The 25,101-nt window shown below is 37.4% G+C and overlaps 1 protein-coding gene across 1 annotated transcript in view; it reads left to right on the top strand.

Moving 5' to 3' along the window:
- Positions 1 to 25,101, top strand: part of RASAL2 (RAS protein activator like 2) — a 252,763-nt gene that overhangs the window by 96,625 nt on the left and 131,037 nt on the right. Inside the window, exon 2 of the mRNA XM_011361240.2 lies at positions 18,213 to 18,340. Coding sequence (XP_011359542.1) covers positions 18,213 to 18,340 — 128 coding nt within the window. The remainder of the gene's footprint in view (positions 1 to 18,212; positions 18,341 to 25,101) is intronic.

Below are 25,101 nucleotides of genomic sequence, written 5' to 3'. Positions count from 1 at the left end.
CTCACACCTGTTATGATGGCTAGTATTAAAATAGACAAGAGATAACAAATGCTGAGGATGTGGTTAAAAGGAACCCTTTCACACTACTGGTGGGAATATAAACTGGTGCAGCCACTCTGGAAAACAGTATGGAGATTCCTCAAGAAATTAAAACTAGAACTACCATATTATCTAGCAATCCCTCTTTTGGGTGCAAATCCAAATGAAACAAAACCATTGCTTAAAGATGTATCTGTATGCCTATGTTTATTGCAGCATTATTTACAATAGCAAAGATGTGGAAACAACCTAAATATCTGTCTGTCTATGGATGAATAGATGAAGAAAAAGAATTGTGTATGTGTGTATAATGGAATATTTTTCAGCGTTAAAAAAAGAAGGAAATCCTGCCATTTACAACAGTATGGATGAACCTAGAGGGCATACTATGTGAAATAAACCAGAGAGAGGAAGACAAACACTGCTTAATATCATTTATTTGTGGAATCTAATAAAAAAGAGCAAAGTCGTACTCATAGAAACAGAGAATAGAATTATGATTGCCAGGGCTGGGGTTGGGGGAATAAGTAGAGGTCAGTAAAAGTGTACAAACTTTGGGTTATAATATGAATAAGGTTTTTGGATCTAATAATGTATAACAGTGAATATAATACTATATTGTATAATTGAAATTTTCTGAGAGTAGAACTTAAGTGTCCTCATTTCAAAATGAGAAGGTAATTACGTGAGGTAGTGGCTATGTTAGTGGAGGGAATTCTTTCACCATGTGTATGTATATCAAGTCATCATGTACACTTCAAATATATTACAATTTTTATATATCAATTATACCTCATTAAAGTTGATAAAACTCTACGATGAGATACCACTTCATACATATTTGGATGGCTAGGATCTAAGAGTCAGAAAATAGCAAATATTGATGAGGATGTAGAGAAATTGGAACCCTCATACACTGCTGGTAGGAATGTAAACTGGTGTAGCTGCTTTGGAAAACAACCTGGCAGTTCCTCAAACAATTCAACATAAATTAACCATATGACTCAACAGTTGTACTTCTAGATAATTACCCAAGAATAATGAAAACACATGTCTATGTAAAAAACTTGTACATGAATGTTTGTAGCAGCATTATTCATGGGAGCCAAAGGATGGAAACAACTCAGGTATATGTTCACTGATGAATGGATAACCCAATGTGGTATATTCATACAATGGTGTACTAATAACCTGCTACGACATGTATGAGTCTTAAAAAATGTTATGCCAACTGAAAGCCTACATATTATGTGATTCCATTCATATGAAATATCTAGAATAGGGAAATATGTAGAGTCAGAATAGATCAGTGCTTTCTTGGGGCTGAGGGAGTTGAGATGAAATTGAGGGTGATAGTTAAAGCATGATGCAACTCCTTTTTGAGGTGATGAAAATGTTTTAAAATCAACAGAGGTGGTACAGATTGTAAATATACTACAAACCATTGAATATGGCTTAAATGGGTGGATTTATTCTCTGAATTATATTTCAATAAAGCTGTTATAAAAGAAATGTGTCTTTCCAGGTAAAACAAACATTTTGATATCACAGATGTTTTTTGTTGTAAAACCATTGTACTGCTTTTTAGACTTTAGAATATAGAGTATAGCTACAAACAGCCTTTGCAGTTTGAGTTGCTGAAAAAAAGTTTTCTATTTTAGACTCAGTGATCTTACAAGTTGCCTAAAATGCGAGCTTTGTTTTGCCTTCCTAATAGGTGTCAATTTTGTTATTTTTAAAAATAAATTTGATAAGTTATTTTAGCATACTTGGAGATCCAAGAAAGTTTGGTTTCTTTTATCTCACGTGTATATGTTTCTAGTCTTCTTCAACAGTTTTAACTTTTGTTAACATTTTATAGAGTTTTCATTGAGACTTATGCGCAGTACAAATCAAATTGTGTCAGTGACATGAAAAACATCATTTGCTAGGTAGAAATTTAAACCTGAATATGAAAGATGACATGAGAGTAAACCAAAGAAACACATATAAAAGACAATGGTTCTTTAGAAAATAAGTTAATAGGGATGTTTGCCTTTTTTTTTTTTATTTTTAGTTTTAAGGAAGGGAGAAATATAATGGTAGATTTTGTGATTTTAGGGTCATTTTTATTTATCTTATTCTTGATTAAGGTGATTACAATTAAGATATCTCAATATATTTCACTTTTCACTATGTTTAACACTATGTGTTTTGATCTTGGCCTTTAAAATCAATTAGATGTGTGGTTCACACAAAACCTTCTTAGAGTCTTCCAAAGAAGAAAAACATGCTAGCTTATAAGTAAAATTATTTTGCATTATTATATTTCCATAACTCGAAGTCTTCCTATATCCTAAATAAGTAACGACTAAAATATCTGGAATGTTAGTTTCCTAATAGTCATACCATCATTTACAAGAAGTTTGCAATCATGTACTACATATAAATGTTGGCTTGATAAAGATATACACCCTCACAAAATTCAACTTGACAGTGAATTAGAAAGCACAGAACCCATGATCTGGTTCTTTGTTCTGAGTATTGCCATTGAGAATTGTATTTTAAACTTTCTTTTGCTTCAAAATTGTATTAGTGCTTCATTAAATTTAATAGATACCTTTCTCCATCCTTCCTTATTAATTACCGTATGGACATTGATGACAAGGCAATATTTGTTACTTTTGGAGGCTTTAAGGGACTTATATAAAGCCAACAATGGCTTTCTAATGTAAAAATAGATCTTAAATTTTTCTCTCTCTGTATTTTGAGGGTCTTGTAATTGACCTTTTATACACGTCTTTCAATTCTTCACATTACTGTTTAGTAAAAAACATTTTAAGAAGTTAAACCACTCCTAAGATTCTGACTTTTCTAAAGATTAGAACAGTGTAATATATAGCAATGTATAAGCTCCTTAAAATATCCTCAGTACTTAATAACTTGAATTAAATACAATCTTCACCCAAAAGAGCTGGTAATAAATGTTATTTTTAAAAATACAAAAATGGCTAAATAGAAACTTCCTTTGCCCTGTAGTCTTGCCATTGTCGCAGTCTGAAAGTGAGGTGATGTAAGGAGAGAGGCCACAAGGTATGGCTTTCCATTCTCACAGCTCCAGCTCCCTGCCACCGCCAGCATCGTCACCCAGCTCTTGGAAACTCTAATTGCAGTTTCTATGAGTTCTGTTTTTCTTGTCACTTTCCAGCCTGCATTTTGAGAAATACGTGTTTAAAATATTTATCGCCTAAACAGAAAAATAAGAACTCTGGAACTGTCAAACCTCTCGATGGCACATGTAATGAATGGAAAACATTCCACAAATAAAGTTGTCGTGAAGATAATATAACTAGTGGGGTCTAACTCTGGATAGACAGATATTAGAGAAGAGCTTAGGTATTGACCTCATAACAATTTAGCCCTTTATATAACCTTTTTAAAGAGAACTTTATGAAGGATTATAAACTTGTTTGATTTTTAACAATAACATACTTAATCACCTCACACTTAGCCTGTGTTTCTGTGTTGCAGTAGTTAGAACAAACAGGTTTATATACTAAATTCATATGTGAGTTCAAGGCTAATATTAAGAAAAATAACTTCTAGGAAAGGCATACAAGAAAGAAATTTTTCTTCTGCATTAGTAAATGGGTACTCCATAACAGAGGAACATTACTGTGGGGATTAATCAGAAGTGTTTATGTGCAGTGCATTTCAAAAATCTGTAATGTGAACTTTCATGAAAGGACTCCACGCTGGCCTTCTGAGAGTCTCTCTATTAATAGGCTGTGTAAATTCTTCCTCTTCTTTTTTGCTGTCATTATGTTGAGAATATAAAAATGAATAATTGAATGATTGAGGAATGTTGCTGAGTCTATTATTCGGAGGAATCGTCGGAGCAAAATCAATGTCCTTTCTCTGTTGGAAACAATGACTGAATAGAGAGAGAGTGGGCAGGCTCCTGGTGGTGTGAGGGAGGTCCGGCTCCTGGGCCTTGTGTGACTGCAGGGTATTTAAAGTGCCTGGTATCCCTGGAAACGTAAACTGTTTGTGATTCCAGTTGGTGCTTGTGTTTCAGTGATGTCATGCAATTTACAGATCCACACAATGGATCTCTTGTTTGTGGACCTGCAGAGGAGTGCATATAGTTTGGGAAAAGCACCTGAATACCCTTAGGAATTGAGGCTTGAGGGGGGCGGGGGGCGAGGGAGTGGAGGGAGGGAGGGAAAGAGAAAGAGAATTCTCTCAGGCTTTCATTTTACAAAGCAATGAGAGCCTTAATAGCCGTTCCTTAATCTTTTGAGTTTGGATTCAGCTGTTTTAAAAAAGCAAAAAACGTCAGCCATCAAATTTCTCATTGTTTTACATTCTTGTGATTGCATTTGCGAAGTATATGAACATTTCTGTACAAACTGAAACTTGAAGAAAAACAGATGAGGATTAGTTACTCTTAAATTTAACCATCAGCTGTGCAGTGGTAAGAGACTTATAGAACTTGGAGTATTCGAACGAATTGGTTAGATTAAAACAGTGCCATTAAAAATATTCTTCCTTCCTCCCTCTCTCTTTCTCTCTCTCAGAGGTAATTGGTAGACTGACCTAAATGATGGTACATTACGTTTACTAAACCAGCCTAAATAAAAGAATGTGTTTCCACCCTTATATTCTTCTAATTTTTTTATGGCCAAGAGGCTGTAGGTTTATTGGCTCGCTTTATAAAGTTTGCATCAAGAACGTTGTGCAGATTCTCGGCACGGTTGCGTACCAGAACCTGTCCAATGGTATACCAGATGGAGGTTTCCTTTTGTTAGAGCAAACCTATGTACTTTGGGGTTTTTTTCCCCAGAATATTTTCAAGGAAAATTTACTTCTATACGTTATATAATCCTGAAGCTCATTCACAGTTTAAATCAGTTTTTTCCTCTAACATTTTATTATAATATTTTTAGCATTGATAGTTTTGAATTGGAATAAGAAACAAATTTGTTACTTCAAATGTGTGAAGTAAAAAGAATAAGAGGTAATGTTTATTGAAGGCTTACAATATGCCAGGTTCTGTTCTAAGTGTTTGAATTTTCTTTTAATCCTCACAACATCCCTGTGAGGTAGAAACTATATTGTTCCCATTTTAAAGATGAGGAAACTGAGGCACCAAGCAGCATCTTGACTAGAGTCTTGCAGCCAGTGCGGGACAGAGCGGGGATTTCTTTTGAAGCCATTTGACTCCAGAGTCTTTGTTCTTAATGATGCCTCTCAATGACAGTGATGATGAGCGCTAACATTTACTGAGCACTTTTTTGTCTGTGTGCTGGAAATTGAGAAATTGTTTTCAGTCCTTTCTAGTGTGTAAACTCAATCAAGTAACCTATGTTGGGGCTGTGAGTTCTGCCATGACTCTTAGCTTCAATCTGCCAGATTTCTGCTTTGGTAGCCTCTTCTCAGAGATCTTTGTAAATGATTTACATGTGTTGAAAACCAGGATCGAGTTGTGTGAAGTGGCTCTATGTAAGACTGCTAGCAGGCTCGGTATGTGCGGGGCACTGTGAGTTATTGTCACCTTAGAGAGCCATGTGAGAAGCAGAAGTTTCAGCCCAATGTTCCAAATGCTATTTAGATATTAATTTAAAAAAAATAAAAAGCCTTATAGCCAACATTTCTTTTCTGGTTCCTAGGGTCTTTATGTAGACTTGATCTAGTTAAAAATAGGCAGTTTCCTAGTAACAGGTGCTTTTCTAACTAATAATAGAGGAAGTTAAGCATCTGTGGACCTACTGAAAGCATCTCTATGCCACCCACATGCTGTACCCATGATAGAGAAGTTGAATTATGGTTGTGTTGAAGTGGTTTAAACTTTCTTTTTTGTCCATGAGCTTGATATCGATCAATTTAGTTTAGAGGTTCCCTTTAACCACTTTCTCATTTGGTTGAACATAGCTACATATTTTTCACGTGAATGATGTTATTTTAAATTTTAATCTTAAATCAAAGCAGTAGATGTACATAGTTGCAAGTGTGCCCTACGAGAATTGAAATGAAAAGAGCATTCGCTTCCCCGCCCATTGACTTAGCAAGTTTCTGTTCCATAGAGGCATCTGTCTTCAAAAAAACCTTGGAGATTTGTTCTAGTACTTGCCTTCATATTTTTAAGTAACTCATGCATTCACATGTGCACATATGCACACGTGAAAATATAGACATGTAGTTTCACTCTTTGTTTGGAACTGTCTTCCACTTTTAGTCTTTTTAAAATTATCTCTAAACACACACACACAAACCTGTGATCTTATTCCCTTTTATTATTGAGAAAAGGGAGTCTCAGAGAGGTTAAATCATTTGCCAAAAGTCATGGAAATAGCAAAGGTAAATTTGAGTCTACTCGTCTGACTACACAGCTGAATTCGTGTTTATTTAAGTCACATTTGGTCGAAATGGGACTATATAGTAATTTCCTTCTCCTTTTCAATTCCCAGATGGTTAATAATAATCACAACCTTCTATTGTGTGCTCAGTATGCGTGAAGCACTTTCTTGGCACTTGCTGTGTATTATCTAATTTGAACCTCGCAGAAATCCCAATGAGAGTAGGTCTTTTGTCATCTCTGTTTTAAAGATGAAGAAATAGAGGTTCAATTAGATCGATTAATTTGTTCAAGGTCACACAACTTATAAATAATATAACTGGGATTTTTTGAGGATATTTTTTATTGAAATATGTACACTGAGAAAAGTGCACAGATTCTATGGCTTGATGTAGCTTAAAGAATTTGCATAAAGGAGACATACCTAAGTAACTCATACCCTGCTGAAGGAACAGGATATTACTAGCATCCCAGAAGCCCGCTTTATGCGCTTTCCTAGTCACTGCATGTCCGAAGAGTAACTACGATGCTTTTATATCATAGATGGATTTTACCTATTTTTGAACTTTATGTAAGCAAAATTATGCATCTTTTATGTCTGACTTCTTGTGCTCAATATTATAGTTGTGTTATACATGTCATTACATGTAGTTCATTCTCATCGGTATATATTATTTTATTTTATGGATTACCATAATTTACTTATCCATTCTGCTATCGGTGGACATCTGGGGTTATTTCCAGTTTTGACTATTTGAGCAGTGCTGTGGTGTGCAGTCTTGTACCTCTCTCGGTGAAAATGTGTCCACATTTCTGTTGGGCGTATATCTAGGAGTAGAATTGTGGGACACATGTGTGTTTAGGTGTAGTAAGTACTGTCGAGCAGTTTTCCTGAGTGATTCACCACTTCATTCTCATACCTGCAGTTGGCTCGCCTCCTCACCAGACTTCGTGTCTTTTCCCTTTTAGCCCTTCTGGTCGGTACGCGGCAGTATCTCGCCATGGTTTCAGTTTGCCTTTCTCCGTTGGTTAATGAAGTTGAGCACTTTTCACACGTTGATTGGACATTTGGATTTCTTTTCGAATTGGCTGTTCAGGTCTTTTGCTCATTTATCAATTGGTTCTCTGCTCTTTCGACTGAGATCTCTGCTCTTAACAGGACACATTAGTTTTCCTCGCCCTGTTCTTTTTCTGAGACAAAAACTTTGGACTCTTCTAGCTTTTTCCTCTGGCATTTACACATCTCCTTAATTCTAAATAGTATGTATATACCACTATCTTTAAATTCATGAATTTTAGAGCTTTTCATTGACTTTCTGTTATGCCGGATCAGGATTTTGCTGTCATATACAATCATCCCAACTTCTTTACCGTAGTTATATATTTTTTAATAATCAATGTTCAGTGTTCAATTAGCATTCAATAAAAAAATCAGTATTTTTTTTTAAATGGTCTTCAATTCAATTTTTAAAAAATCAGTACTCGGTGTTAAAAAATATATATATTAAAATCAATATTCAGCTATACCGGGCATGGCTGAATAGCATTATCGCATTTCCTTTTTCTTCTTTTTTTCCTGAGGTTAATAATTGTCTTGTTTTTTCATTTGCACCTATTAGTGATTCTTCCCAAACCTTCTTGTAGTCTTGCAGCACAGTTTTACTCAAGGTTAGTAATGTCAGTAATCTGTCAGATGAAGCTTTAGTTTGTTTGTTTTCTCTTTTCATGGCGATGGCCTCCATGGGGTCCGCCTAGTCTTGTATTTAGCACTGTTCCCGAATAGCTGTCATCCCAGGTGTTTCTTTTGCTGTTTTCCCTTTGCCTTTCACTTACGTTGGAAGCCCTGTTTCCTGCATCTTAAGTCTTCTTCTCTTTTATTTACCTCATTTCCTTCAAGGACATCCTCCAGGAGTTTTTAAAGATGGTACAATAGCAGAAAGCATGGGACGACAGCCTCTGGCATGTTGGTCTCTTTCGTCAAGCTGCGTCAATCAGGACTGTTGTATCTGGCGCATACTTACCAGCCTCCTGTTTCTCTTTTTCTCTTCTTCATCACTTGGAGACACCTTTGCTTCTCTCCTGTGTTGGAGTGCCTGTTTTTTGTCTTGTTTAGTTGTTTATTGTACGCGTTCTGTTTTCTTGGTTTACTCCCAGTTACGGATTGAATGTTTGTATTTCCCTCAAATTTATTTTGTGTTAGAGTCCTAACCACCCATGTAGCTGTATCTTGGAGATAGAACCTGTGAGGAGGTGATAAAGGCTAAATGAAGTCATAAGGGTGGGGCCCTAATCTGATAGAGGTGGTGCCTTTAGAAGAAGAGGAAGAGATTGCTCTTTCTCTCTGTCATGTGAGGTGATTGCGAGCCAGGAAGATAGCTGTCACCAGGAACAGAACTGGCCAGCACCTTGATGTTAGACTTCCGAGCCTCCAAACCTGTGGGGAAATAAATTTCTGTTGCATAGCCACCCAGTGCGTGGTATTTTTTTATGGCGGCCCACACTTCCTCTTTTCAAAAGAGGATATACTGCAGTAGCTTCCTGAGAAACTGTACATGGCAGGCAACATTTGAGACCTTGAATATCTAAAAACATCTTTATTCTATCCTTGCATTTGACTGTTAGTTTGGCTTTGTGAGTCATCCAAGTTAGAAATAATTTTCTTTCGGAATTTTAAAGGCATTGCTCCATTGTCTTCCAAAATCATGTTACACTTGAGAAGTCTAGATCCATTATTCCTGAGATCTTGCATGTACACTGCTTTTTCTCAGTAATGTGTTTTGGTGGGCATCTGTTTCCATTAATTTTGCTGGGCTCTTAGTGGGTTTCAGTCTGGAAACTTACATTGTTCAGCACTGAGAAATTTTACTAAGGATTTCCTCTTCTGTTTATTTTTATGTTGAATTTTCTGGATTGGCGTCTCAATTTTCTTCTCTTTCTTTTTTCTTGTTCATCTCTGTCTTTTTGTTCTACTTTCTGGAATATTTTCTGACAAGAACAAAAGTCTATACATGTTCACTGCAGGAGAAGCCACCACAGGCCTAACTACATAGTCCACGTCCGCAGTAACATTTTTTTTTTTCGAATATTTTTAGTCTCTGTTGGTTGAATGCATGGATTCAGCGTGTGACCTGTACTTACATTTCCCTCCACCACCATTTTCAGAAATGGAGTAGATTTGGATAAGGGGATGTCTGTTCTATTTGCGTCGGTTGTATTGAAGAGAAAAAACTAAATGCTTTTACTGCTTTATAGTCTCATATTGTAGGTGTTCGTTGCCTCCTACTCACTTAAGGTCAGTGGTTTTTGATGAAAAGAAAGGTTTTCCACTTGGAACGTTAAGTGAGCTAAGTTGTTTCATGATCAAGCTGATTGAATTGGGTTGGTGATTTACCAGTGAGTGACTGATAGAATTCTCTAGAGAAGCCTATATGATCTTGATAGTTTTCACTGTAAGCTCAACGACTTATGATTCAAACAGGTCACAGTTCAGAAAAGGTACATATTTAGCTTTGTATTCCTTCCAGTTGATACTGTGGAGAGAGGTAGAGCTATTAAAATTTTTTAATGCTGGTAAGTTTTATTTTTAATGCAATTTGCCTTTTCCTGCTCTCTTAAATAGAGAGATAATATCACAGTATCGGCTGTACAACCAATTGCTAAAACCTCCGAAACTGATCTCTCTCTCCAGAGTGGAAAACCGTTCACTCTTTTTTCTCTTCTGCACTAAAATCGTATTCCTTTAAGAGCTCTAATTCTTTCCCCACAGCAGCTGCTTCTAAAAGAAAGTGATGAGATTCAATTTAAAAAGAGGCAAGCGTGGGGATATATTAATATAGGAAGAGGTACTAAATAGAGCAAAAAGAATGAGTATTAAATGGTGTTTGAGATGAATTCTTAGTACGGTTCGTTTTTTTACCAGTAACGGGAGACATGAAAAGGATCTTGAGTTTTGATCATTTATGTAATACCCTGGTTATATTTTAAGGGCCATACTAGTATTTTCTTACACTTTTTTCAAATTTGCACCATACTTGACTATTTAAGAAAAATTTGCATATGGACCTTTGATTTTTCTTAAGGATTGATATATAAATGATTTTATTTGAATATTTTATACTTTTCTGATTAGGTTAGAGTATAAACTATAGATGTGAGGGGTCTATTAGAATGGGAAAGCAGGCTGTGATTGACTGTCATCTGTCATCTTGGCGCTGGCATCATTCATAACATTCTATTCAGTTACCTAATTGGTCTAATTGCTTAAGCAGTGCTTGGCCCAGTGTGGGGATTATGGGACTTATTCCTTCTAATACATGTCTAAAAAGTGGAAGGAACCCATGTGATCAGCTCTGCCTGCTGCTTCACGACACATGCGGTCAGGTGCAGGGCCAACTGTACTTAGTGGTGATGCGGACGGGAGAAGCAAGTGGAACCATCAGAGGAATTGTTTTCTGTCCTGGCCATCTTCTTAAAAGATGACTTAGGTAATAGCATCAAAATAAAATTGGTTCTTCTGCAAAGAGAAGTGTTACTTTTATCGAACATCTGATTGTCTGCTGTGAATCTTGCCTTCAAGGAACTTACTACACTGTTACCGGATAACTCACTGGGCCCGTGGTGAAGCTGAGGTAAAGCCCCCGCGCTAAGGTCCCAGTGCTGCGGGGACGGAGAAGGGAGACAGCGAAAGGACGCGTTCATAAGCCTTAGACTGAAGGAAATGACTCACCATGAAGAAGTGGCACGTGTCGTCCCCTACCTGCCCTCTCTTACTCTTAAAAAGGGTGATGGCACGCGTAGGAGGCTGACTGACTAGACACCAGTGGTAGGTAGCTTGGCAATGATGCCTCTGTCATTGAGAAGGAAACTCAAATCGTTCCCTGAGGTTAACATACGTGAGACACAATATAAATTCATAACAAATAGTTATGGAGTCAGTGAATTCATGATAAGGATTAAAACTTGTATTCCCATAAAGGCAAACATTTCTGTCCTAACGAGTTTATATCTTAAACAAATGCAGTCATTTATTACTCAGTACCCTTATTACTCACCAAGTTGAGTGTGACCGTATTTAAATCTACAGGGGCTACTGATTCGTATGCACTGTAACGTAATTTGCCAGCCCAGCGGTTCATTGTATGTCAGGACAAAGCAGAGTTCACAGGCACTGGTGTTAGGGTGGTTAACAACCCAAGAAAATTTTTGTTTATTATGGAAGGCAAAGTATTTTTGGACATTTTGACAGAATATGGAGGATGGAAAGATAATGGGGGATGAAATAAGTAAAATTAAACTTCATTTTATTGGATTGGTTTTGTCTTTCCTTTCTATACTTTAAGAATGAAAGAGAATGACTTAAAATATATTAATAGGCAGTAATCAATGCCGGCTACATTAGGTCTGGGATAGTAGCATTAACACATTTGTAACATAATTTGCTGTTGTATCTCTACTATCTAGTGGGTTGCTCCTAAGCAGCCTATTACAGTTATTGACGTTATTAAGAATCAGTTCCACATGGCAACTCTACAGTTCTATTGTTGTGGAAATAGGCTATTAAAGATAGCCAGGCATATAGCACAATTTTTAAGCTGTATGGCAGAACAAGGATTTTTTTTATCAGAAAAACAAATAACTGCCGTTTAAAAACATAGCTTGTTATTTCCCTTATTAATACAAGTCATGTTGAATTTCTGTTAAAATTATTTTGAATATTTTGGAGAAGAGAAAAATAGCACTTTGTGTATGTAGGGAAATTGTTATGTTCTTAGCTAAAGTACTATGGCTCTTTTTAAAGTTATTTAAATATATTTTTTACCTCTAAAAGAAAGTGATCACTTCAATTCTGAGACTTTTTAAAGAATGCTTATACTTTGACTTTGAGTTCTAACCAAATTCAGAACCAGGTTAGCTCTGGCATAGGAATAAACACACACACACACACACACACACACATCTTTCTACAGTAGTTTAGACTCCTGCAGTTTACAACTACTTGTTAGAAATGTGTTTCTCTTTTAATGTAGCGAGATCTCCCCCATGTAGATAGATGTCCCAAAACTATGGGTTGGTTTGTTTGCTTGTTTGTTTTTGTTTTTTAGGTTGGTACTAAGAATCCATGATAGGCTTTCACAACTGAATGAAACATTTGGGTTTGTGTTAGCTGGAGGAGCCTTTCTATAGAATCCTCTGTGAAGCTTGTTTTAGATGGTAGAAAATAGGTTTGGAATTTTAATAATTGCATGTAACTTAGGTTGGAATTTTTAAAAACATGTGATTAGTAAATGATGTGGTTCAAATGCAATGCAGATGAATTTCTAAGGAGTTATAAGATACAAAAATAAAATTTCCCACAGCAATTTTTTTCTTTGACATTCTCCATATTTGGGTCAGAGACTTAGTCTTTTCCACTCCCCTTTACCCCTATTTCTGCTTCCAATCAGATCCCTTTATTTACTCTCCTACTGTACGTCTTTTGAGATGCTTTCTAAATCAAGAAGAGACAGGATGCTTCCCCACTCAGAGAAAAGTTACTTTGTGAGTATTTATAGATATGCCTAATGGAATTTCCAGCTCTATCATATTTTGTTTATTTTCCTTGTCAAGTGATGTGACAGGCCATGATGCTCCCTTCTTTGGTTACAAGGGGGCGGGGGGGTAACTCCACAAAAGTTTTTTGCTGTTGTTGTTATTGTTGTCTCCTTGCCAAGTGGTTACTAAATTTATATTAGCATTTGAAGAGGCCCAAAGTTTGACTTAAATTTACAGGTAGACTAAATAAGCCGGTAGAGTTGGCCCGTTGTATCTATGGGTTTCGCATCCAGATTCAACCAACTGCAGATCAAAAATATTTTTTTAAAAAAATCCAAAAAGCAGTACTTGAATTTGCCACACACTGAGCACTAGGCGGAATCCACGTGAGTGGTGTGTAGGCATGGCCTGCTTTAGCCATATGAATGCAAATACTACACCATTTTATGTAAGGGACTTGAGCATCCAAAGATTTTGGTATCTGCAGGGTCCTGGAACCAGTCCCCCATGGATACCAAGGGACAACTTTGAATGCTGTTTGAAATGATTTGGATATAATGCATGACATCGAATCCTTCAAATTCAAGTTTGCCTTTTAGGTTTCTTTCTTCTTTTTTTGAAAAACTTGTATTTTGGACTTCCCTACTAAAACTAAAGCAGAATTACAGTTATATAACTGCTTTAATGAGCATTTATCAGTCTGTGTTTGTATTGCTTGCTCTCTTATTTTCTCATCTCCTTTGTGCTGTTCTATCACAGACAACTAGAGTTACCAGTGCTATTGATTCTTATTTCAAACTATGGATCACGAAATCTCTCTCCACTGTCATCAATCTGTGACCCTAATCATCCCTTGTCCAGGTCATTACATTAGTCCCCCATTCATTGTATATGGCCTCTGGTCGTTTCTCCACTTACTTCATCTTACAAACTATTGCCAGATTTTCTTAGAATCCTTTATTGGCTTCCTTTTGTCCAAGCAATGGTTTTTAAAGTATGGTCTGTGGAACCTTAGAATATGAGGATCCCCTTGATCTGCTAGGTTAAAACTATGCTCCTATAAAAGTTGCCTTTAAAAAAAAAACAAAAAAAAAAACTGTTGACATTTGCACTGATGATACAAAAGCAATTATAAATACAACTATTGATGCAGTAGCCGGAATCAAGTCAGTGGCACCAGTATATACCAGCAGTCATTGCATTCTTCTCTGCCATATACAGTAGGAAAAAAAAAAAGCCAGTTTTACTTAAGAATATCCCTGAGAACTCATCGAAAATTCATAATTTTATTAAATCTCAACCCATCTTTTTAACATTCTGTTTGATGACATGGGAAGTACCTATAGCTGCGTACCAAAGTATGATGCATAGATAGCGCCACGGAAAGCATTTGTGCAAAGCGCGTGCGAGCTGAACTTGCCACTCGTTTTTCATGAAACACCATTTTTACTTGAAAGAACAACTGAAAATCAGACTATAGTTATTCAGTCTTGGTTATTTGGTAGACATTTTCTGGAAAAAAGAAGACATAAATGTGTATCACTTAAGGGGGAAAAAAACAACAGTATTTATTGCCAATGACAAAATTCAAGACTAAAAATAAAAATCATTATTTTTGAAAACAAATCTATCACCTTGAGCTTGACTGCTCCCATTACTTAAAGACTTTTCTGATGAGATCAGTACCTAAAGGTTAGTGAATGTGATTTTTTGACATTATATACTGAAAAGTGTCAACATTTAGAAAATCTGCAAAACTAAATGAACCAACATTTTCTAGATGATCAGTACATAATGTTACAAACTCACGCATATGGGTAAAAGATCCATTCAAAGGGCAAAGTAGACCAATGGTTTTTATTTTAACAGAGTATGAAAAGTCCATTGATGTGTCAGATTCCACATTTTATTCACTTTTAAGAAGCAGCTGCTTGTCAGGTTTTGGCATAGTATTAAAAATATTACCTAAAGTGCTATTAAAATACTCTTCCTTTTTCTGACTACGTATCCACATGAGTCCAGATTTCCTTCATATACTTCAGCCAAACAACATAAAGCAATAGATTGTGTGTTGAAACAGATTTTTCTATTCAGCCAGACTTAAAAGAGATTTGTAAAATTTAAAAGAGTGTTACTCGTCTCACTTAATTTTTTGAGAAGTTACATCTCATTAAAAATGTGTTATTTATATTAACATGCAATAGATTTGTTGCTATCATTAAATGAATAAATATTTTTAAAATTCTGTTTTGATTTCTAATATGGTAACTATTGATTAATATAATCTACATAAACAAAAGCGCTTTGAAGATATCAAAAATATCTGAAAGCTGCTAGTCTGTGTGATAATGACCAGCCTTAGAGCAGTGCTTTCCAAAGCGGTCCATTGAGTAACCTCTGATTCTTTTCAATGTTTCTTAAATTATTCAATTTTTATAATAAGGCCAGCATCCAATGTCCTTAGTATCCTTACAGGAACGAGACAGTGCAAACCTGAATTTTTTTCCAACTTTGCTATTAAGATGCTAATTTATAATTTTAAGTTAGTTATCCTTTTCTCTAGTGAATTTTATACACTAAATATTATTGGAAGTCAGAAATCAGAAGTATGTCACTAGAGCAGTAAGAGAGAGAAGGAGGGTGAGAAGGGAGTAAGGGAAGAAGAGAGAGAGAGAGAGAGAAAGAGAGAGAGTTTGGGGAAATCAGTAGATGAAGTAGGGCATTCATCTAAGCTTGTCCTGTTAATATAGTCTTAGTATACAGGCTTCACAAATGTACTATTAAACCTTTATTTAGCCAAATGAAATGAGGACATGATAGAATGAATAAATTAAATCTATAGGTTATTTGAAAATCTTATTTTATCTTGTTATTTAAAATGCCTTTTAAACCTTAACCCAGAAATGCTAAAAAGAACCAAAAAAGTCACTTATTCTAACTTCTTTCTTGTTTTCTCCCTTGTTACACATTCTCATTAAATTATCAAAAAGTAGGCATTAGATAGTTAAAAAAAAAAAAAAAGTGAAACTATAAAATTTATAAAAGGCTACTCAATCTCATAATTTAGACAGAAAGGTTTTAAATAGACAGTTATTGCTCCCTCTTCATTCTGCCTTTAGCTCTGGGGAGTAGTGCAGGGTTTCCAGATGTTCTGTGTGAGACATCTTTCTTCACAATCTCCTGAAGGAACTGCAGACAAAGCTCAGGCTGCAGAAAGGGAGAATGTGAGAGGCAGGGAGACTTTAAGAGAATTGCTCAGGCTGACACAGGGAAATCCAGAGCTGATGCAGATTTACATTTTGTCAGGAAATCTGGGTTATGCTATAAATATAGTATCCTAAAGTCTAATTTTTATGTACAGAGTCTGTCAATGTCTTCTTGCTGTCGATCATAAGATTGCTGTTCAAATTAAATTTCAATGGGCAAGTGGTGTGCAGTTTAAGTCACCCATGGCTAACTTACATAAAAAGGTTAGTTATTTGACTGAGAACGTGTCTAGGCCACAAAACCACCACATTTCCACATAAAGTAGGTGTATCCCTCTCTGTTGAGGTAGTTTTGGTATTTGCTCTAAAAATAGGCCTACATTGTGGTAAAAATCTAACTCAGTTGTTTGTCCAAATTATGCGAAGAAAATCAGCTTTGATATGGCTTTTAAGTATAGGTGGGAGTCTCTTACAGTGTTAAAAAAGGCTTAGTTCCTTTAGAGCTTTTTGTGATCATTTTAGGAAATTCTGAAGTATAAAAAAACCTTTAAAATAATTTAAGATGCTTAGAATACGAGGGGAGAGCAGAGGGTGGGGCGAGAGCTGGTGTGGACTAGAGAAGCTGTAGATGGAGCATGCTCTGCTGTGCATTGTGCAGGGGAGTTAGAAGCAGAAAAACAGGAGCAGGGAGGAAATAGTGAACTTGAAGAATTAGTAACATGTCCAGCCAAGCCCTAGTAACATTATTGGCTCTTGGCCTTTGAATTGTTTTGGAGGGTTGTCGATAAGTCCCCCAAAACATGGAGAACAGCAAGTTTAGACCGACTTTTAGAGAGCCAAGGAAGTTAAGCCACAACGAGCACCGAAGATAATGGACACAGGGAGACGCAAGATGGACATACACCGAACTACACTAAATTACTGGCTTGTCGTTTACTTTCTATAGGACTCTGGCTATAATTCTGCATGTTTGTGTAATTATAGTATAAAATGTCTAAGAAATAATTTTAATTTCCATGAAGCCATTCAATACCAGGAATACCCATCATCCTGTGATAAAAAGACTAAAAATCTATAGAAATTAACAGTAATGAAAATGCTCATTTAATAAATAAAATGTGCTTATTTATGATTTACAACTCTCCTGCGCTCCTAGCTGTTCCTTTTCTCATTTCCTCAGTCGAGGCATGCCTCTAGCATAACAACTAATGCATTTTAAATGATCCCTGCAAGTAGTTTCCTGAGAGTAATTAGTCCTTCATGGCTAAAGAACTTTTAATATGTATTGAACCATCATGAAAGTCTTATTTAATGGATCTAATGTGTACTTATGATTAAGATATGTTCTGAGTTTTACAACAGCCCAAATAAATGAACAGTTTATATCAAAAAATTTTAAAGTAACAGAGTAATAGTAAGCATTTGGTATTTTATAGGGAAATGAGACATTTAGAAGAGTTGAGACATTGAGCTTTGACGCTGTATACCTCCAACTGTAAGAGATATGATCGTGATAGTGTAGCTCTTTCCTTGAGTGAATTGCTTCCTATGATTTTAAGATATTACTGGCCTCTTGTGGTAATATGCTATAGTTTAAACATTTCTAATTCTTGTGAGTGGCTAGAAATATAGCCATTTTGAAGGCATAGGCTGCCAGTAACTTCACCCCTTCAGTTCTGGGTCAACAGGACTCTCAAAGTGTACATGCTACATCATCTTCCTCCTGAAGGCTAGGGGCTCCGTCTTTTGCTCTTGTCTCTGAGTCATCTCCACCTCTTTATTTCGAATGATGCTGGTTTTGCTGTGAAGCGATCTCCCAGTATTTCAGTGCAAATTACAGCAGCGATTACTGTGTCGAGTTTATGCTAACAGTTTTTCCTTGAGTGTTTCAGCCCTTTTTTCTGCACACTGTAGGCCACTTTTTACTTCTGTATGTAAGTTTTTAGTTTCTTAAGAGAAAGTTTTCAGTTTACTCTTGGGACTCATGTCTAGACTCATCTCTTTATTTGATTTGATTTTGAAGAATCTTACATTTGAAACACCAGTTTACTCAGCAGGACAATAAGTTGCCCCTTTTGTTTTTCATATTTGTCGCACAGATGTGAAAGGGCCACCTACCCACCGTCTGTCATGTGGCCAGTCACCCTACACTGAGACGACAGCGTGGGAGCGGAAGTACTGCATCCTCACAGACAGCCAGCTGGTGTTGCTCAACAAGGAGAAGGAGGTGAGACGGGGATTCCTGAGAAGAGCCACTTCCCTTTCTGACCGAACGCCTGAAATCGTCCAGTTTTATTTGCATTTTCAAAGTCACATTTATGAAAATCGAGGCTTTATGGACAATACACTGTACGTAAGTCTCATGGGCCGCTGACATCATAATGATATGCGGTTGCCATGAAGATGTGAGTTCCTCAACAGTCAAACAGTGAAAGAAGAGATGTTGAGTCGAGTAATTTGGAATGAGAATGGATTGGATTATGTAGACCTGGCCCCGAAATGGCCCAGACCGGCTATTAGCAATGGTATCAGTCTGGCTCCTAGCAAGTAACAAAAGGGACAGTCAGTGGATTAGTTGGGAGATTTAATGAAGGGACTACTTACAGAGGTGTAGGCTGCGTAAGGGACCCACTGAAGAGAGGTGAAGCACCCACGAACTAGCAAGAGCAGAAAGCAGTTATCACCCTAGACCTTCAGGGTCAGGGGAGGGAGCAATGTTTCCAGAACCCAGAGAACCATAGTTGCATGAGCGGGCTGCATGGCAGTTGCTGTGGCTATGCACAACAACACAGCCTCTACCAAAACAAAAATGGCTGGCAAGGAGGAAGCAAGGGAGAATAAACACTCCAATGCACTTCTCCTGCCTTCCGATCTCTTGCCAGTGCTACCTACCTGCCAAACCTAGCTTGAAACTAGAGGGAAGGATTGCTTTTGATGTGTTCTGTAGAGGTTTGCTCCCTGAAACACACGGCAGAGGAGAAAAGGGCAGAAGGTAGATCTGGAGAGGCAGACAGTGTGTAATTAGTTCTAGTTCTAGGTAAACTTTCTGTCCCTCTCTAAATTAAAAAAAAAAGAAAACAAAAAAAAACTCTTGAACTTATCGTATATTATTACTACTTTACTCCTCAAACTGTTAGTGTGCAAATTCTTCCACATCCAAATAATTTATTTGCTTATTGATGATTTAACACAGTTGTTATCATTCTGAATTGGTAGGGCCATAAGACCATCCTATTCCCAACCTCTACAGCATAAAAAAAAAAGGAGTGACTACGATCTTGACAAAGAAGAGGAATGATAGGAGAGGAGAAGAAAGGTCTGATTCAATGAAGAATAAAGATTAATTACCAAAATTATTTATATATATATATATATATATATATATATATATATATATATATAAAATAAGCAGACATCTGTAAATAGAATATCAATTTTAGTAAGTAAAATAATATTTTAATATTATTAAATTTAATTTTATTAAAATAATTTTTTAAAGGGCAGCCTTTTCTGGAGCAGTCTAGTACATGTTGCTGTGTTTTTATTAAGTAGGTACATAATTTAAATTGGTAGAGCGAATATTAGTATAGAAGATTTCTAGTTATCCAGTTTGAATAAACAGATAATTCAAAATGTACATTTCAACCAACCTACTCTGTCAGCAGTCCTTTTTCAGAGTTGTTAATAAGGAGTGCTGTGAACAGATCATTTGCCATCTTTATGCTCTTGAGTCCCGTAAGAAGTTTAACAGCCTAAAGACAGATGACAGAAGGTCAAGAAGCATGCCTTGTCCAGAACCCAGATATAATCTATCAATTGAACATTTCTAACCAATCAAGTAATCTAGGCCTGGGTCCCTTTTTGTATCATAAAATAACTGTCCACGATGAATGATTTTCTAAAACAATGTCTTGTGCACTTATCCCTGTCGATGCCAGTCATCGTGCGTAGCCCTAGACATCCAGGGAGCCTCTCGTTTCCCACAGTCTGCATACGACTCTGTCCCTGCCTCCCACTCATCCTTTGCCACCTCTTGAAACTCTCACTATGCCCTCTGCAGCTTATGATCCATCAGCTGCAAAATCAACTGTTTGAGCCACCGCTTCCTGAAGGAGTCCTTAACGTCCTGGTCTTATGGGAACTTGCATCTTCCCCGAGGACACTGTCTCCTGTGAGGTCTTGTCAAGTGACAGCTGTTCTCCCACGGCCCTCAGAGAATGCTGCCTGTGGTGGGCGCCTTCTCCTTTCAGGGCTGCCTCCTATCTATTCCCCCTCATTTTTCCCAAAAAGCCCAAACTCCGAACCTCATGTTGTAGTCATCTTCCAACCCCAATTCATGTCTCCTCCTCCTTTTGTTGATTTTTGCTCTTGGCTCATTATCACGAGCTCTAACATGACTCTAGCCTTAATTTGTGATGATTCCAGTCTCCAGAGACATGATTCTTCCAGTTCATGACTCTCAGGTCCTTGAACTCCTGTCCTCCAAGAGTCTTTTCCTCTCCCCTGCCCCACTTCCACGTCTGCACATGCTCAGTTGTGTGCATCTTACCCTATGCCGTCATCTCCTGTCATTTTAGCTCATTCCTTCCAGCAACCCCTCAGCCCTCCTCCTCTGCTCCACTGACCCTCTCACCTTGTCTACCCCTTCTACCTCTGATGTCCTCTCATCCCTCTTCACCTAGCCGGAATTTTATGGTCATTCTCATCATTGCCTTGCATACTATTCCTTGCCTTTGTCTGGCATCATCATACTCATTTGGCAGTGTGATATGATAGCGCAGTTAAATCCTGCTTCTCCCCCATCCTGCCTTGCTTCTGTGTAGCATTTATCTGGAGAAAAATCACTCCACCATGCTGATGGTCTTTAAACTAATAGCTGCAAACCTCATGTGAGCCCCTAATGCTACTTGGCAATCACGAAACATTTTCCTAGTCCAATTATTGTCTAGCTCTCCTGGACTGGTGTGTCTCAATCTAAGTGTGGTAAAGGACCATTTTTCCCCCCACCTCATCATCAACAAAATGAATTTAAAAAATGAAAATTTAAAAAGACAAAAATACAAAGCCAATTTTTTTTAGATTTAACGAGTGGAAATACAATTCAGTTAATATACACAGAATAATTATAACATAGGAAAAGAAGGAAAAAAATTACAATTGTCCGTGTTCATGGAAAGTATGCCACATAATGAAACAAATGAAGTCTGTTGCAACCAGACTCTTACTGACACCCCTCTGCCAGACCTGCTCGTGTTAATGAGCTCACTGGTGACTCCATATTGCTAAATTCAGTGGTCACTTCTCAGTTCTCATCTTACTTAATCTGACAGTGGCATTTGATGTAGCTGGTCACGTGTTCCTTCTAGAACCACTTTCTTCATTTGGCTTCCGTGATACCGTGCTCTTTTAGTTTTCCTCCTCCCTCTCTGGCAGTTCCTTCTGAGTCGTCTTTGCAGATATTTTTTCTTCTTTTGAAATCTTTACGGAGGAGTGCCACAGAGTTCACCCTTGGACCTCACTTTCTTAAGAGTCCCATCCAGTCTTACGACTATAAGCACCCTCTAAAGCTGGTGATTCCTAATGTTACATCTCAAACCTACATACCTCTCTTCTCTAGACTTACATATCCACCTACACATTAAATACCTCAAACTGGATATGTAATAGTCATCTCCAGCATGCCCCACACCGAGCCCCTAATCTATCCTTCCAAGTTTCAAAGGCCAGAACTCTCCCCAGCTTAATGTGTGCCAGCCATTCTGGCTTTGGCACTGTTCTCCAGCGCGTCAGGCATGTTCCTGCCTCAAGGCCTTACTTAGCCTTGGCCTTGGCTTTTTACTTAAGGTATTGGCACTACTCACTCTCTCATTTCTTTCTGCTCTTTGCTTACATGTTACCTGCTTACTAAGGCCTACCCTGACCACGTGTTTAAACCTGGAACCCCTCCCGTATCTCCATCCAGAACTTCTGATCGAATTACCTAACTCTAATTTTTTCTCCTCACAGCATATGCCACCTCCTAAAATGCTATATAATTTATTATGTTTATTGTCTTTCTTCCCCTACTGAAATGTAAGCTTTGGGCCAGGGAGTTTGTCTGTTTTGTTCAATGGTATATCCCTCAGTACTTAGAAGAGTTCTTGACACATAAGTAAATTCTCAATAAATATTTGTTGAATAATTTTTGAAAAAGCCACATTATAAACTTTGACTCCTGAATATCCATTTCCTTAGTATAAACTTGAAAGTAGATGAACCTCCTCTTCTATCTTTTCTTTTCGTGTCATAAATCTTTCCAGGACATTTTTTTTCTAAAACTGGATTATAAAAGAGGAAAAAAATAATCCATAAAACGCTTTGCTGTTGTTGAGTATGTGATTCCATCTTTATTTATTGAACATCTATCGTGTGTGCGGTATTGTGGTTGCGAAGATGGGGTTTTATTGGGGACACATTGCAGTGAATTAAAAGTTACAACCATTTGGAACACTATAGAGATGGTGGCTATATAACATGGTGAATGTACTACTTGTCACTGAAATATCTACTTTAAAATGGTTAATTTTATGTTAAGCGACTTTAACCTCAGTAAATTGTTTTTTTTAAGATTTTAATATAACCACAAGGGAATGATTAACTGAGATGTTGCCTGGAGAGGGTTGTGTGAAGTGGAGAATGCCAAAAAAAGGTTTTACAGAGACATTTATGATTAGGTCACGTCTTTAGGGACAAATAGAAGCTCACCTAGAGGAAAAGAAGGGAAGGACATGCCACGTATGTGTCAGGAAGGGCACAGAGTCAAAAAGCATTTCTCTCTTTGGAAACTGCAAAATGTTAAGAATTCTTGGAATGTAGTTTGCAAGAGGAAAAGTGATAGATTTCAAGAATCAAATAATGAAGTTCCTTGGAGACCATGCCAAGGAATCTGGACTTTATTCTGGAAATGATTTAGACCATGAAAAGGTATTTAACAGGGCACTAATATGATCAGATTTGCTTTTTAGAGAAGTAACTCTGTTGATCATGTGAAAAATTGAGTGAACAGTATTGGAAGGAAATAGATAAGCAAAATTACTACAGTAGACTGAGTAAGGGATGACAAAAGGATGATGAATTTACAAAACAGTTTACAAAAACAGTTTAATGCCCCGAGATAGGGGTGTTCTGTCTTTATTAAGTTGGAAAAACTGCATTAAGTCTGTAGGATAAGAAATTGCTAAGCCATTGCTGTCCCACCGCATGAATAATAAATTTAACATTGTTACTTTCATTACAGGAAAAAATTAGAAGTGTGTGTGTGTGTGTGTGTGTGTGTGTGTGTGTGTGTGCGCACGTGCGCGTGCGCGCGCCAGAATATGCTATCCCTCTTCACCCCACTATTATAACTCTTACCCTTGGAATTTTGCATTGAACAATTTAGAATTCCTTGAAGCAAGGAGTTTAAGGAATTTACTGCTAAAATTATCTTGAAAGGCTGTTTTAAACCTTAATCAATTAGTCATGGGGGTGTTTACTGTTATGCTAAAAAGATCAATTAAGAGGGTTGGCTAAGGATTTAAGCTGAATCCTTAGCCAGGCACTGCTGGAATGTAGGAGGCTTATGTGAGTCTCCTATCATGCATGGATTCAGTGCGTGGGATCTTTTAATGCTCTCTCTTAACGCTGCGTGTTTCCTGTTGGAAATGGGAAGGAGTCTGCGTGGGGGATGCACATGAGGAGAGTGTTAAACACACCACTTACCGACTGGGGACGTGGCAGAAGGGTGGATCTGGGCAGGATGCTGAGAGAGAAGTCTGCCAGGGGTATCACCTTGAGAAATGACTCATTGGTTTCGTGAATTGCTTCATGTAAATTGTGCCAGATAGACATTGCTTGTGTGTTATGAGATAGGCTTCCCTGCCGGGTCGCCAGGAGAGGCCCAGCTGGCCTGGCACCGAGCCAGCCTACAAAGGGCGTGGGCGGCCATTCGAATTCCGTTTTGCTTGCAGGAGATAAGACCAAGTAAACTAGAGATTAAGGAATTGAGGGAAATGGTAGAGAAGACAATCAAGAACCTCTCTGAGGTGCAGCCAGTATAAAAGTACAAAAGAGCTGAATTCGTGAGTTTCTTTTGGCAATAACAAGCCATTAGCAAGGGTAAATGGGGCTCCATTTTTCATCATTCAGACTCTACTTTCAGTACTTGGAATTTTTAAAGCTGGATGACAGCGTACAGGCGGAAGGTAGTAATAATGCAATTTAAAAATAATTAAAAATATTTTTCTTGCTTTTGAAAAGCAGTATTTACACTCAGATATATTAATGAAAATAGCAGTTAGGCTTTGTGCAAACAGCTAAAAATCAGCTGTTACTTATCCTGGGGTAAACTCCCCGTGGCACATTGCATTCAAAACCACTTTCAAGTTATTCAGCAGGTACATAATGTGTCCCTGTGTGTGCATTCATGTGTTACAAGTTATAAAGAATAAGACACAGTTCTTTCCTCTCTCTTCCTCATAGCAAATTTAGTTTTGGAAATAAGACAAATAATTTAAAAATGGCATTTGATAAATAGCATGAGTAAACGAGATAGAATAAAGGAAAGAAATCCATTTATTCTAAAGGACTGTCTTTGTCATTAAGATGCTATTGACAATGGGTAATCACCAAAGGAAGCTTAGGAAAGGAAGGGATTTGATCTAAGTTATGTGTCATGAATATTAATCTGTAGGATGTATTAGAAGAGGGGGCGATAGGAAGGAGACAGACCAATTAAAAGACTACCTACCATTCCTCTGATCCAAAAAGTCGAATGGTTTCCCATTGCTTCCTGAATTATGCATGGCTTGGTGTTAAAGTCCTCCCAACATGATCATAATGTGTTCTGGTGTCCCGCGCCCCCCACCGGCCCTCGGCCCGCGCCGCCGCCGCCCCCCCCCACCCCCCCGCCCCGCATCAAAAGGCTCTAGCTAGATTGGCCTACTCCCTGTTCCAAAATAAAACAAAGAA

This window comes from Pteropus vampyrus, unplaced genomic scaffold (assembly GCF_000151845.1).
Source record: "Pteropus vampyrus isolate Shadow unplaced genomic scaffold, Pvam_2.0 Scaffold65, whole genome shotgun sequence".
NCBI classification, from domain to species: Eukaryota; Metazoa; Chordata; class Mammalia; order Chiroptera; family Pteropodidae; genus Pteropus; species Pteropus vampyrus.
The sequence above is the reverse complement of the archived record's forward strand: the minus strand, read 5'-3'. Positions and strand labels throughout refer to the sequence as shown.